This window comes from Mytilus trossulus, chromosome 6 (genome assembly GCF_036588685.1).
Source record: "Mytilus trossulus isolate FHL-02 chromosome 6, PNRI_Mtr1.1.1.hap1, whole genome shotgun sequence".
Taxonomy (NCBI): Eukaryota; Metazoa; Mollusca; class Bivalvia; order Mytilida; family Mytilidae; genus Mytilus; species Mytilus trossulus.
This window is the reverse complement of record NC_086378.1, coordinates 67,774,019-67,790,269: the sequence shown is the minus strand read 5'-3', so window position 1 is coordinate 67,790,269 and position 16,251 is coordinate 67,774,019. Positions and strand designations below refer to the sequence as shown.

The window sequence follows — 16,251 nt, the reverse complement described above, 5'->3', positions numbered from 1 at the left end:
GAAACTTGTTTAAATAGGATAAAACGTGTTATTTGTCATTGTTTAGTATTTTATTAATATTTAGGTCTTCACAAAGAATATCTGTCAAATGTAGATTGAGTTGAACATTAAGGTATGATTATGTGATAAGAACAGTCGTTGGTCGGTTTTAAGTAATCTCCGGATGAAATAAATGTATTTACTAGGTTCAATCCACCCTTACATTTGGAATGCCTGAACCAAGTCAGCAATATGACAGTTGTTGTGTTGTTGTCCATTCCTTGTTTGATGTGTTTTCGTCATTTGACTTTGCCATTTGATTAGGGATATTCAGTTGGTTTTTTTTATTTTACTTTTTACTAATATTAGTAAAAATATTTATCCAATATTTATTATTGTTTACCAAATAATCCGGGTATGTGGAATATGCGGTTAGTTACACAACAGAGGGACGAAAGATACCAGTCAAACTCATGAATCGAACTGACAACGCCTGGATAAAAATGAAAGAAGGCAAACAATAGAACACATGACATAACATAGAAAACTAAACAATAATCAACACGAACCCCATCAAAAACTAGGGGTGATCTCAGGTGCTCCGGCAGGGTAAGCAGATCCCTCTCCACATGTGGCACAAACTATCACTTAAATATATTTATAGTATAACTTATCGCCGTATTTGAATATAAAAAAAAAGACAACGCGTGACAGAACGACGCATGGATTAAACGAGTGCGCAGCACGAGTTTAATCCAAAGCGGAGTTCGGTCACAAGTTGTCTTATTTTTGATATTCAAATACGGCGATTAGTTATACTTTTTACTGCATTGGCTAATGGCTTCTTTTTATGAAATAAATGTAGAAAATGTATGGAAGAATATGTTTTTCCTACGCATTCATGATATGTTATGATCCGACATTATCGACGTCTTGACAACACCTATTGTTGTATGACGTAAGAGAGTGAAATAACCACGTTTATTTCACATGTGTGAAATAATCGGTTTTTATTTAAGTGGGACATCAATGTATTTATTTATTGCAACCACTGTAATTATAAGATTTAATTCTAAAGTGCAGATACATACTATCAAATAGACGATAACTCAGCACGAGTTTAATCCATAGCGGCGTTCGGTCACAAGTTGTCTTATTTTTGATATTCAAATACGGCGATTATTTATACTTTTTATTGCATTGGCTAATGTCTTTTTTTTGTGAAACTAATGTAGAAAATGTAAGGAACTATATATGTTTTTCCTACGCATACACAATCTGTTTTGATGCGACGACTTGACAACGCCTATTGTGGTATGACGTCAGAGAGTGAAATAACCACGTTTATTTCACATGTGAAATTATCGGTTTATATTCAACTGGGAAATCAATGTAATTTATTGCAACCAATGTAATAATTCATTATACCATAACTCGTCCGGATATCATTGAAAGCCATATCAGAACTTTTTGATTCCTGACTGTCTTATTTGTTTTGCTAGACGATTTTATAAAGAAATGCATGGAAGAGACAAATAAGGATGAGTTTTATCATGTTTATATTAAACCATTTTTTTTTCTTCTTCTAAGCGCAGATGTTTAAAGAATACAAATTGCAGCTTCTATAATCCTGAAATTTATTCTGAACCAATCCAATTTTGTGTTCATTAAAGCCGCCTCTACTTAAAATATACCCGATTTCATAACAGTGTGGAAGAGACCACTTCTTTGCGCGCTCAGTTATCAATTACTACCTATATTAGAATGGGTCTGCGTGTTTCAAAATAAAATCAAAAATATTTTGCTATTGTTTTTGGCTGAGTCAGATTATGTGAACATTCATCTTTAACTTTGAATAATCACATTTTTCTTGTTTAAGTCTTATCTGGAAGGCATTGTCACACTGTGTGAGCACAATTTCATTGTTATTGATAGCCATTGAAGGCTTTTGGGTAACATTTTAAAATTGTCATAACTTCGAGATCACGCAATGTCGTTCTTGTAAAATGTAAGAGGAGTCGGAATCAAATTATATCCTCATAAGCATATTTACACAATTACCAAAAATATCCTTCTTCTTTCGTTAACACCCATATATCACAACTACTGATAATAATCATACTAATGAATTACAAAAAAGAATAAGTGTAATACCACACGACAGAGCTGAGGGCCGAAAAAAACAAAAAACGGGAAAATTTAAAAGGTGATCTATATCATGCAATAAAGTCTGAAAATAATGCGATAGAAATTATCTAAAGAATCCTTCACGATAATGTCGTTTGCCGTTTCGAAACACCATCTACATGTCACTTAAAAAGAGTCTGGTAAACCTAAATTAGCACAAGCAGGAGCACCGTCAGATCTAAATCTGAGAAACCCATAACGCTTAATATGAAGAACAAACGGCTGAAAACTTCAATAAAGAGCTCGTGCATCCTAAAGTATGACACTGGCGTATTCTTTTTCGGAAAACATCATCTAAACATTTGGTCAAAATCCGAAAAAAATAAATGAATAAATAAAAATTTCTATAAAAATCAGCCCAATGCAAAAATAATTCCATGTTTTTCACTTGATATTTATACGAATGAGTACGAACAACTAATACTGAATCGCCATCTCTCAATCTGTATACGTCTGTTTTGATATGTTAAATGACAATTGACATATAATGTTCTAAAATAACTTAAAATAATCACTCCGTCGAATATAAAGCAACTCATAATCTCGCAAAAGCAATGAAACACGTACAAATATTAAATACGCTGATTATACAAAAGTCACCAAAAGAAAACATAGCAAATCACACGTTATGCAGTTATTCTACCGAAACAGGCTCGTAAGAATATATTTTGTAGGAATAGTCAAACTACGCTTCACATCTTCTGGTAGGTTAATTTTTAACGACGAATTCGTCGGTAAACATGATGATCCAATAAGAGAATGTGTCCACTGTAAAGAGTAAAACGGTTGTTCAACTGTTCTAACAGTATTTCTCGAATGTGTCAATACAGCCAAATATATAGCAACGTAAAAAGCTTTTGCTGGTACAGTATAACCATTTTCAATTCTGTTTGATGGCGCCCAATTATTCCACCTCATGAGGTCCCCCAAGGGATTCACCTATCTGAAATACAAATTCAGAATTAGCCTTTATCCAATCATATTTATTAACAATCCGACTAAGATAATCTGCTATATTATTCCCAGTACGTAGACTCACTACCATTTAAAAAAAAACATTGAGCAATAAATGTGCTAAAATGTCTAAAAGTTAACTTTTGCAATCCTGATGTTAAGTTCCCTTTACTAACAACATTTTGATTGTGGTTAATCTTATATTGTTGCAAGCTAAAAAGTTTATCAACGACAAAAAATACATTTTTCACTTCTGTGAACTCCTTCTATTTGGAACTTGTAGAAACCTCACATTCTAACACGTATCGTGAACAATATAACATGGATTTTCACTGTACACTATAGTCTGCCAAGAACTTCAGATTTAAAAGGTTTAATATTGGCTTCATGTGCATATTAAAATTTAAATCGTTTGAATAAGACCAATACTGTCTACAGATAAATGTATATTACTGTTCCATGAATGAACTCTATTTATATCATAAGACAAATGTTTTAACAATAAATATACAATATTGCCTATAACTTGAGAAATATATATAAGCTGTCCTATCAAAGAAACTACCTTCCTTACAAATACTTTTCTGTTTCTGTTTCAGATAAATGTATATTACTGTTCCATGAATGAACTCTATTTATATCATAAGACAAATGTTTTATCAATAAATATACAATATTGCCTATAACTTGAGAAATATATATCAGCTGTCCTTTCAAATAAACTACCTTCGTTACAAATGTTTTTCTGTTTTTGCTAAACACAAATCAATGAATGAAATGATATTCATTCTCTTGTCTATATGATTGTAAGGAATAGTAAAAACTCATTTATCTTAGCGCCTAAAAATGTAAGATTTTAAATAGTAGTCCACAAACTTTTCAGCCTTGGTTATAAAACCGCTACTAATTGTATTACAGAATACCTCATCGTCATGTGCACCGAGTGCATCGTCTAAGTATATAATAATCTGCTTTCCGTCACCTCTCCATTTAAATGAGATATTTTATTAAAAATATAACAAGCAGTAAAACCGTTAAAGTCCCATGCAGATCATAGATATTTAGTATGAGGTGGAAACATATAGACATTCTGTTATGCATAATGTGTATCATACCTAAATACATATGAATTGGTATAAATGTAATGTTTTGCAATACGCATATCTTCAAACTTTACACTGATCGTCCGCAAATATCTGTCATATTCTCTCTCAAATCTTATATTAAACTTGTTTAGCTAGTCTGTGACTGAACAGAAACGGTTAAAGGACTCACAGCAAAGTGACTATCTCTACAATTAAATCATAGCTAATAAATCAGTAACAGCTGGTTTAACAAAAGAGGTATTTTCAAAACTAATAAATTATTTGACAAACAAAAGATCGGTATTGTATTTGAAAAGAAAGTGAATATACAACCATCTCTTATAGTATCTATAATAAATATAGGCGTATCAATATCCATCTAAAATTGAATGTTTCTGCTAAGTCTATCCTTAACAATAATATCAGATTTACCTACTTGATATTCAATATTATCATTGGTCAAATTATAATCAATACAATTATCTATTATAGGTAAAATTTATAGATAATCTAAATACTCATCTTCCCAAATTTCACTGCGGCCAGGTTTGGGTGGCTGATTTATTACTGTTGACCTATGTTCTGCTGAACCTGTAGTTTGTGTAGGACCCACAAGAGTAGTATGTTCCCTTTTTCTTTTTCTCTTCACTTGGGATTCCATCAACTGGTTATCACCCTGCAATTCATCCATAAGTCCACCAAATTTCTCCGTCTCTCTATCACCAATAATTGACTCAATATCTCTTCTTTGTTGATTTAACGCAGTTAAAACAGTTCTCAAAGAAATATTGGGTTCACCTTCATAATCTAAGACTAAATTCGAACGTACTAATCGACTTGTTACACAGCTAGAAAAATTAACGTGACCTTTCGAGTAGACCCTGTCGTGCCGAAAGATTTTAACCGCCAAATAACACAATCCAAATAACTTAACGCCATCTATGGGCAGACAATCCAGAAGAAAATAATTTCATTTAATTCATAAAATCAACCGACTGAAATTATATGTGTGTTTATGATAGAACAATTATGATCGTGCGACAGAAAGTAACACAAATGTCTTTTTAAAACTATCATGATAATTAATTGATGGGTCTAAAGCTGGTACAATTACAATATTGTTACAGTTTTCACTAACAAGGTACCCTGGTATATCAATATCTTTAAAAACAGGGTGTCTAAAAGATAAGTTTTACTTTATGATTGTTAGTTAATTGCAAATACGAGTTTTCTATAATATAAACATTAATAATTGCAAATCATTTAAATTTGTAATTACGTATATTTTGTTCCGTATTTGACATTTTCCTTTAGTTCTTATCGTTACAATCAACCTGACACATATTTTACTCGTTTAGAAAAATCATGTGTGTGTCTAGTGTGATCAAATAATCGTAACCTGATATAATTGAAGGATAATATAGTTCATGTGTTAATCTTTTCGCTTTTGGATTATTATCATAATGTAAGATATTATGGGTTTAATATAATCGAAATAGAAATGTATCGTCTTTCATTAAATTGTGTGAATGTTCGTAATCTGATTTGAAGTTTAAGGATAAATTAAGTTTAAGGGTTTTCTATCCGGACACATAGGTGTCAATTTTAATTTTGGATATGTTATATCTCATTATATATATATTTTAGTTATTATTCTATACGTTATTCTTCACAACTACATGTGAATACTATATTTATATTTCTAAATCTAGCACGTATTATAGAAATTTTCGAATTTTTTAATTAGATTGTTTTTGCGTTCTTTTACATCTGTTTACTTCAAGTATAATTCCAATAAGTTTTTGAAATATTGTATAATATATCGGCGGGTCTTGTTCTTTGTTACGATGTGTAAAATGATTTGTAAATTGGCAACGTTAAAAACTTATAATAAGATTGATGTCATCTACATAATGTCGGTCTCCGATTCTATATCCATAGACTATATCTTTTAGGGGTATTTTCTGTTTTCATTTTCATTTTGTTTTGGTTTTCATTTTTTTTTGTTAAAAAACTCTTGGAATAAAATAACTAGTGGTAAATTGTGTATATCTCTTTTTGGTTTAAACAAAAATGCGAGGACGCAGAAGACAACTATAATTATTTCCGTTGGTACTGCATCCTTCACACTCTCCACGTGAGATCATTTTTCATTTTTTAATCTTTAAAGTCAAATTGACAAATGCTTATGGTCAGCAATTTCAATACTTGCTTTTTAGAATGAAATTGAAACATGTTTTATTTTTCTAAACCTAGCAAATTTAAATGATTTTACTTGTTTCAAGCCTTTATAAATTAAATCAATTTGAACATATACTTAGTTTTATCTTTTTTAATATCCTTGCGAAATCAAAAAACATAATCTCAGGAAATTAACAAATTTCGAATCCAAATAGAAAATTGATTTTTTTAAAAGTGATATAGCATTATCAGGAACAAAGTCGTAAGACAGTGAAATAGCGGTCAATTATGTAACATATAGGATAAAGACCCTCGAACGTCAGTCGGCATAATATTCTCCATCAATAATGGGTTTTGGATTGTATGTTGACGCGGGTGTTTATATGAACAAAATGAAGACTGTACGTTATAGATAATGCATATTTTAAGTTTTTTTAAAATATTAATTTTTATAAAGATTTACAAAATGTACGGTAGTGTTACCTATATTCGTGGACATAAGACTATTGAAACGGAATGCGGTAAAACTAAAAAACAACCAATTGTTTTTTATGCCGATAATATTACCTTAGAACTTCATTAAAATAATACAATTTAGTTTGATTCTCTCCGTTAGCTAGTTTATTTGATATGACCTACATTTCTTGTGTACACAAATCGGCATATGATGCCAAGTACGTCACCTATTTTCGTGGAAAAAGTTCGTTCTAAAAATAACACAAGAAGAACACACAGTATGGAAGCCCAGTGGTGAGCATAACATTGTTATTTCATTCAAGCATTTTTATACGACCGCAAATTTTGAAAAAATTTTCGTCGTATATTGCTATCACGTTGGCGTCGTCGTCGTCGTCGTCGTCGTCGTCGTCTGAATACTTTTAGTTTTCGCACTCTAACTTTAGTAAAAGTGAATAGAAATCTATGAAATTTTAACACAAGGTTTATGACCATAAAAGGAAGGCTGGTATTGATTTTGGGAGTTTTGGTCCCAACATTTTAGGAATTAGGGGCCAAAAAGGGCCCAAATAAGCATTTTCTTGGTTTTCGCACTATAACTTTAGTTTAAGTTAATAGAAATCTATGAAATTTTGACACAAGGTTTATAACCACAAAATAAAGGTTGGGATTGATTTTGGGAGATTTATTTTCAACAGTTTAGGAATTAGGGGCCAAAAAAGGGCCAAAATAAGCATTATTCTTGGTTTTCGCACAATAACTTTAGTTAAAGTAAATAGAAATCAATGAAATTTAAACACAATGTTTATGACCACAAAAGGAAGGTTGGTATTGATTTTGGGAGTTTCGGTCCCAACAGTTTAGGAATTAGGGGCCAAAAAGGGACCCAAATAAGCATTTTTCTTGGTTTTCGCACCATAGCGTTAGTATAAGTAAATAGAAATCTATGAAATTTAAACACAAGGTTTATGACTATAAAAGGAAGGTTGGTATTGATTTTGGAAGTTTTGGTCCCAACAGTTAAGGAAAAAGGGGCCCAAAGGGTCCAAAATTAAACTTTGTTTGATTTCATCAAAATTGAATAATTGGGGTTCTTTAATATGCCGAATCTTACTGTGTATGTAGATTCTTAATTTTTGGTCCCGTTTTCAAATTGGTCTACATTAAGGTCCAAAGGGTCCAAAATTAAACTTAGTTTGATTTTAACAAAAATTGAAACCTTGGGGTTCTTTGATATGCTGAATCTAAAAATGTACTTAGATTTTTGATTATTGGCCCAGTTTTCAAGTTGGCCCAAATCGGGGTCCAAAATTAAACATTGTTTGATTCCATCAAAAATTGAATAATTGGGGTTCTTTGATATGCCAAATCTAACTGTGTATGTAGATTCTTAATTTTTCGTCCAGTTTTAAAATTGGTCTAAATTAAAGTGCAAAGGGTCCAAAATTAAACTAAGTTTGATTTTAACAAAAATTAAATTCTTGGGCCTCTTTGATATGCTGAATCTAAACATTTACTTAGATTTTTGATTATGGGCCCAGTTTTCAAGTTGGTCCAAATCAGGATCTAAAATTATTATATTAAGTATTGTGCAATAGCAAGTCTTTTCAATTGCACAGTATTGTGCAATGGCAAGAAATATCTAATTTCACAATATTGTGAAATAGCAAATTTTTTTTTAATTAAGAGTTATCTTTCTTTGTCCAGTATAGTAAGCAAGAAATATCTGCAAGAATTTTTTTTAATTGGAGTTATCTTTCTTTGTCCAGAATCAACTTAAATCTTTGTTATATACAATATACAATGTATATTCACTTTTTACTACCAACTGATAAATTTAAATAATCTTTACCATTCAGTGATAACAAGCAGTTTTTTTACATCATGTATTTAAATGAGTAGTAATTGTTGCAAACTCCATTAGAATATTTTAATTGAAATTAGTTTTGGAATAAGGGAAAGGGAGATGTGAATAAAAAATTGGGTTAAATTTTTCTCATTTGAAATTTCATAAATAAAAAGAAAATTTCTTCAAACATTTTTTTGAGAGGATTAATATTCAACAGCATAGTGAATTGCTCTGAGAGAAAACAAAAATTTTAAGTTCATTTGAATACATTCATTCTGTGTCAGAAACCTATGCTGTGTCAACTATTTAATCACAATCCAAATTTAGAGCGGAATCCAGCTTGAATGTTGTGTCCATACTTGCCCCAACCGTTCAGGGTTCAACCTCTGCGGTCGTATAAAGCTACGCCCTGCGGAGCATCTGGTTGTGAACATGCTCAGTGTAGTGAAAACAAATACAGTTTTTAAAACCAAGTATTTTTTTATTTATTTTTTGAGACTGAAAATCTTACAAAAATCAAAGAAAAACGAAATAAAAAATAGAAAATAAAAAAAAATTAAGTTTTGAAAAATTAGTTAAATTATTAAAAGTAACAAAAATAGAATTAAAAGCTGATATTAACAATTATTTTTACTTACCATTAATTTAAAAAAAAAATGCTTAAAGCCACAATTCAGTCAATATATATTTTTTTGCCTTTCAGAGTCATGATTAACTTTTTCAGTCCACAGAAGATAATATCCATATTATAAAATCAAGCAAATGTTCACAACTTAAACATATCCAACTGTAAGTGATAATAAAGAACCGCACTTTAAATGTTAAATATAAATAACTGGAAACTGTCAAACTATTTACAAATTTATCTCATCATCATTATTCTTCACTCTCTTTCTGTTTGCAGGGTAAGCCATGACATGGACAGTAAAATTTATCTGATCTGCGTAGGACGGAAACATCACAGCAAAATTTGAGATGAGTCCAATGATCACACTGTAGATATTCACACTTGGCCCATTGTGTGAATACAATGGAGATGCAATCTTGTAACTCCTTCGGCTGCCACATGTTGCAAACATAACATAAAGTGCTATCATCTTGATCATCTTCATCTGATATTGAGTTATCAGAAACGACTATGTTCTGCAGTCCTGATGGACCTGGTTGTTGAGACTCTTGTTGGTTAGGCCTTTGTTTCTTGTTTGTGGTTGTTGTAGTAACAGAAGGTGATGAATCATTTTGCTTTCGTTTAGTAGTTGTTTTCTTAGGATTTTTATTAACTTTAGGTTTTGTTGATTTATTGTTGGTTGTTGCCTTGGTCTTTGACTTTGATTGCGCAATGTATTCATTTATTTTTTCACGTGTCTCTGGTTCTGTTATGGCTTTTCCAGCTACTATCTTGTAGATGGAACGTCTTTCCTTTTTTGGTGGATTTTTTTTGGACAAATTTGTTGATTTAGAATTGAAGAAAGCTGTATTTTCATCCGTTTTTTCAACAGTAAACATAAATTTGGATGCTTCCATTTTCAGGGTTTGATGATATAGGTTCTGTGTCAGCATTGATCTCTGAATTGGACATTACATTTACTGGTTCAGTCGTTATGTTTTCAATGGCAGGGATATCTTCAACTGTTGTACATGTATTTTCCTCTAGTTGGCTCTGTTTATGCATGGCATCAGAAATTGAAAACAATGATTGATCAATAGCATCTCTATTTAATGGGTATATACCTGACTTACGAAAAGCAGACTGTAAATTTGTTGGAGAAAGAGCAGAGTTGTAAGACTTGCAGGCAATAGAACATAAGTTGTACTTGTTAATTACAGATGAAGTGGTGCGTTGGAATTTGTGACATTCGGAACTGTATATTCTTGCAAAGGGCCCAAAACAACCAACATCCATGGGCTGAAGAACATGGCTAGTATGAGGAGGCAAAACATACAAGATAATTTTTTTCTCAACTGCCCAATCAATTATATCCGGTGTTATGTGTGTCCTGTGACCATCATAGAGAAGAAGAGTATGTTTGTCCTGCATTCCAGTTACATATTTGATGAAATGAGTTTCCAGATATGACTGAAAAATTTCTGAATTAGACCATCCAGTTTCACTGACAGACCCATCAGCACCAGGTGTGGCTCCTTCTAACAACTCCTGTCTCATACGTTTACCAGCGAAAATGAAATACGGTGGAATTTGATGTCCTAAGGCGTTACCACATCCCATTACCGTTGTTGTTTGGCCTTTTTCAGAGGACAATGTAGAGGGTACATACTCTGCAGATGCTACAACATTTGGGGGTTTATAGTTTGGTTGTACACCCTTTTCGTCGACATTATAAATGCTTTGGGGCCTGTCTTTAAGCTCATATTTTTCCATTATACGATCAAGTTCATCGAAGTACCTATATATTGAAGTCCTTGATGTTGCTTTTGCTCGAAACTCTGATATGGTTTTGGGTCTCCATACTTTAAGTTCTGGCCATCTACCCATGAAACCGTAAAACCATCTCAGAGAAAGATGCTTGTCATCTTTTCTTTTCATCCCCAAGTGGACAGCATACTCTGATCCAAGATCCACCACTTCAGCCCTAGTGTAAGCATAGCCTACTGCACCCATTTCTTTGATGTGCTGCACCAACCTCGCCTCCTGTTCACAATCAAACACTGGTGGTGGTCCTGACTTGACATTGTCCACAGAGATGTGGCCCAGCACACGATCTCTCAATGTCTGTTCAGGTAGACAATACTTTCTTGCAGCCTTAGCAACACTAAGCTTGTTGTCAGTGACATCTAGATAAGCATTGGTCAGTTTTGTTGGCGAATATGATTTATATTTCTGTCTTTTAAGTTGAACCTGTAAAATATTAAAAAAAAATCACATTAATAATTTTGTGATACACAGAACAAATAAATTCACAATAAATTTAAATTATACAAATCCTCTATAAAACCTAGTTATCAACGTTAGTTGAATTTAATTGACAAAAACTGTGCTCAATAACTTCTTGGAAGTTCATTTGATGAAACAAAAATCATCTTTTAACGCTAAAATACATTGAAAACATATAAGATTATGACACTGATTGCGTTCCATAGATTTTTTTGACCGACAGGGAATCTCCTTGTTTGTCACGTGATATTGTTCATTAGACAGTAGAGTAAACAGACGACACTTGGATTTGGGATTATAGCTTTGGAATAAATATATATGGGTCGATGGAAATCGGTCAAATTAGGTAATAAGTAAAATCCGCCATTTTGGTAATTAAATAAATAAGTAAACTGTCTTACCTTGCTAGAAAGTACGAAATTCATTTTGTATGTTGACGTTGTAGGGATATCCTATAGCAATCAAAACATGCGAGTGATGACGTCATAACAATAACACGCATGCGAGAAATTTAGGATTTCCGGATGTCCACGAACTTATGTATCCTATATTACCGACAACACTAAAGTGGGAAATTCCTTTCTAATGCGTTCAGGTTTTAATACAACCTACGGCTCATTTAGAATGTGAAATAAAACTCACTAATAAATCGAGATATAAAGGCACTCGGCAAGATGTAGTGTCATGACCAATGACATTTTTACACTAATAATCCTCCAGGCATGTGAATATTTTTCTAGGAAAACTATTTAGTATTAATAGTTATCAAAAGTACCAGGATTACAATTTTATACGCCAGACGCGCGTTTCGTCTACATAAGACTCATCAGTGACGCTCATATCAAAATAGTTAAAAAGCCAAATAAATACAAAGTTGAAGAGCAATGAGGACCCAAAATTCCAAAAAAGTTGTGCCAAATACGGCTTAGGTAATCTACTCCTGGGGTAAAAAAATTCTTAGTTTTTCGAAAAAATGCTAAGTTTTGTAAACAGAAAATTTATAAAAATGACCATATAATTGATATTCATGCCAACACCGAAGTGCTGACTACTGGGCTAGTGATACCCTCGGGGACGAAACGTCCACCAGCAGTGACATCGACCCAGTGGTGTAAATAGTTATCAAAAGTACCAGGATTACAATTTGTTACGCCAGACGCGCGTTTCGTCTACATAAGACTCGTCAGTGACGCTCATATCAAAATACTTAAAAAGCCAAATAAATACAAAGTTGAAGAGCATTGAGGACCCAAAATTCCAAAAAGTTGTGCCAAATACGGCTAAGGTAATCTACTCCTGGGGTAAGAAAATCCTTAGTTTTTCGAAAAAATGCTAAGTTTTGTAAACCGAAAATTTATAAAAATGACCATATAATTGATATTCATGCCAACACCGAAGTGCTGACTACTGGGCTAGTGATACCCTCGGGGACGAAACGTCCACCAGCAGTGGCATCGACCCAGTGGTGTAAATAGTTATCAAAAGTACCAGGATTACAATTCTATACACCAGACGCGCGTTTTGTCTACATAAGACTCATCATTGACGCTCATATCAAAATACTTAAAAAGCCAAATAAATACAAAGTTGAAGAGCATTAAGGACCCAAAATTCCAAAAAGTTGTGCCAAATACGGCTAAGGTAATCTACTCCTGGGGTAAGAAAATCCTTAGTTTTTCGAAAAAATGCTAAGTTTTGTAAACAGAAAATTTATAAAAATGACCATATAATTGATATTCATGCCAACACCGAAGTGCTGACTACTGGGCTAGTGATACCCCCGGGGTCGAAACGTCCACCAGCAGTGGCATCGACCCAGTGGTGTAAATAGTTATCAAAAGTACCAGGATTACAATTTTATATTTTTATATTTTAAAATTCATCTCACATATATGATAATGTTTCTTTATTGTAGCGATAAATTAGCAAAACTTCACGCGTTATTTGTTTCTAAAATTAAAATGCGGACAATGAAGGTTTCTTTTACATCTATCATCGATTAAACTTTACAATATAAATTTCCAAATCGGCAACAAAAAATTTCAGACGAATAAAATTTTGAAGTAAATCATAGATTTCATTTTTATCAAGGACAAGAATGATATCACACAGGTCATTATTTTATGCCTATGAGCATATTTCATTGAAACATGGTATCGTCCGGGTTGATTCTGAAAAAGAATGACCTGTCGTTCTGAAAGAAAATAACTCCATATAGGTATATAAAACGTTGGTCAGGAACGGTTTCTGTCATTGAAAGTATTAATTCGTTGTTGATGCTATCAGTAAGCCCTCGTAGGGGTACTAAATTGGGGTACGAAACGGTTAGGGTTCGAAATGACAATAATTTAGTTGAAGTACACTTAATTCACTACTATAAATATTAATCGAACAATTTGAGATATGCTACTGTTTAAGTTTAGTTGTGTAAGTCTTGATACTATTGGTATGTAACGGTCCAATATATAGAATTGGAAATACGTCTAATTGCAGTACACATGCTAAATACATTTTATAATCTAAGACCTAATTATTGGAAGTAAAACTATTCTCGTTCCCATTCTCAAATGTTTAAGGGCACGCAAGTATATATTTTGTTAGTTAACTTTTGTTATTTTATTTACATTTTGCATTTGCCGTACGTCGTATAGTTATTATGAGAAAAAAAAATGAAATACACATAATGCTAGGGTTTGTTAAATGTTGTATACTATATACTCCTCCTTTATAGAATAAGTGTACACATATTTTTTTTATATTATAATCTAAAATACTTACTAAATTTACGTGTATCTAAATACCAATCTGAACGAACAGAAAATATAGAGAGATAAAAAACATACACTTTCGCTATTCTAAATTCCATGATGAAATAACTAATTTCTACAGCATATTGAATCGCCTCTGTTATTGAAGTTGGAAGTGATACGTTATGATCATCAATAATAGTTTATTGGTTACAATATTTCAAATAATTAAAATTTAATGATATGAACATTTGTATGCAATTTCATTTTAAAGTTATACGTATTGAACTAGATCATAAAACATAAAATGTTAGATGTCAAGATAATTCTACCGAAACGTTGACCGAATCATTTGTTAAAATAAAAAAAGAAATTGATTGCATTCATCATACACCATGCACAACGTTACAGGTTTTTTGTTATCGTTCATTTTTCCGACTTAATTCACCAGATTTTCTCTCTTCCAAACAAAAAATGTTATGAATGAAATGATCACTTCGGAACTGGATAAGCTTTTGTAGTCCCTTCGTATAGCTATCAGTACATGTATTTCATCCTGGCAACATGTTTAATTGAAAAGCGTAAATGGTTTAACATATAAATAGAATAGCAAAGGTTCAAATACACGAATAAAATTGAGAATGGAAATGGGGAATATGTCAAAGAGACAACAACCCAACCATAGAAAAAACAACAGCAGTATGCATTTTTTATACACATCGGTTGAAATAGATATTATAACCAAGTTATGCAGTACACGCCACTTCAAGTTTGATAGCTTCTGTATTGATTCTTAGTTTTTTGGTTTCATTCCATCAATGTGTCGGGTTGCAAGGGTATAGATTCGGATACGAAAAAGAATATTCCATTTTCATTTGGTCGGTAAAAAAGGATGTAAATCTTATGTCCCATTAGTTTTTCCGACGTAGTCGGTATAGTTTCGGTTTGTGCCCTTTGAACTTAAAAACGCTTCACTATGGCAACAGAATACGCATGCTCGAAAATCCTTTCTGTGATTGGACAAAAAGCTGTCACGGTGGGTGATTTGGTTGTGTTTGAAAAAAACGTCTCGAAAATCATATCGTGATGGAAAGCAAGCGAAAAACTATAAATATTTGAACTGGATCTTACAAAGATTTATATTTTTATTAAAATAATTGTTTCTCCAATACCTCTTTGCATCCATGACAGCTGTTTATTCGGGACAATTATATAATTTTTAATGTAAACTTTGTTGTACCTTTGAGAATGCACCTACGCATGTGAGATTTCCGCGGGGTTTTGGGTGAATGTAAACAGAAAGATATTACTTATACTACCAATAGTGTCTAACTTTGTTAACCATGAATTAAGTTTAATGTATATTTGCTTCTTTTTATTTGCACTGGATTTTTTGACAAATCACAATATTCTTATATAGTATTGCCTTAATATAACAAGACTAAGTAAAGAATTTCTTGTAGTTACATTCAGATGGAGATTTTATTAAAGAGGTCCTGCATCATTAAGTCATCGTGCTTCTGAAGGGTTATCGAAATGATAGTTTTAAACATATACTCAAATTTAAATACGTCGGATATCTTTTTTAAAGATAGTTCTTGTTTGTTGTTTGTTTTGTTTTTTGTTTGATTTAATGTCGTTCTGTTTTTTTATTTGTTTTCTTCTGCCTTTTGTTATTGTTTTTTTGTTGTTGCAATATTGATGTTTCACAAGATGTTACTAAACTAATTGGTATTTGAAATCTAATAGTTTACCTGCATTTAAAACTGACAGAATGAGTGTATAACTTAGCACTTTTTCTTTAAAGATAAGCTATTTTTTTTTTTCAAAATCAGGCCGAAAGTTTTCTCGTTTAAATTAATTAATGTTTGCTCAAGTCAGAACCTGTTATTTTCTTTTATACTGTATGGGTCTAGCTCA

General features: G+C 32.1%; 1 protein-coding gene across 1 annotated transcript; it reads right to left on the bottom strand.

Annotated features, from left to right (window-relative positions):
- Positions 1-9,567: 9,567 nt before the first annotated feature.
- Positions 9,568-12,098, bottom strand: LOC134722953 (uncharacterized). The gene is made up of 3 exons (XM_063586586.1): positions 11,986-12,098; positions 10,210-11,548; positions 9,568-10,163 (listed from the first exon to the last, which is right to left on the bottom strand). The coding sequence occupies exons 1-3, from the start codon at positions 12,007-12,009 to the stop codon at positions 9,568-9,570; spliced, it is 1,959 nt and encodes a 652-aa protein (XP_063442656.1). The 5' UTR covers positions 12,010-12,098.
- Between the last annotated feature and the right edge of the window lie 4,153 nt (positions 12,099-16,251).

Coding starts and splice junctions, on each gene's coding strand:
- LOC134722953 (XM_063586586.1), bottom strand. CDS start 12,009: ATGAATTTCGTACTTTCTAGCAAG. Junction 11,549..11,985: donor ATTTCGTACTTTCTAGCAAG/GTAAGACAGTTT, acceptor AATATTTTACAG/GTTCAACTTAAAAGACAGAA. Junction 10,164..10,209: donor ATCAAACCCTGAAAATGGAA/GCATCCAAATTT, acceptor ATGAAAATACAG/CTTTCTTCAATTCTAAATCA.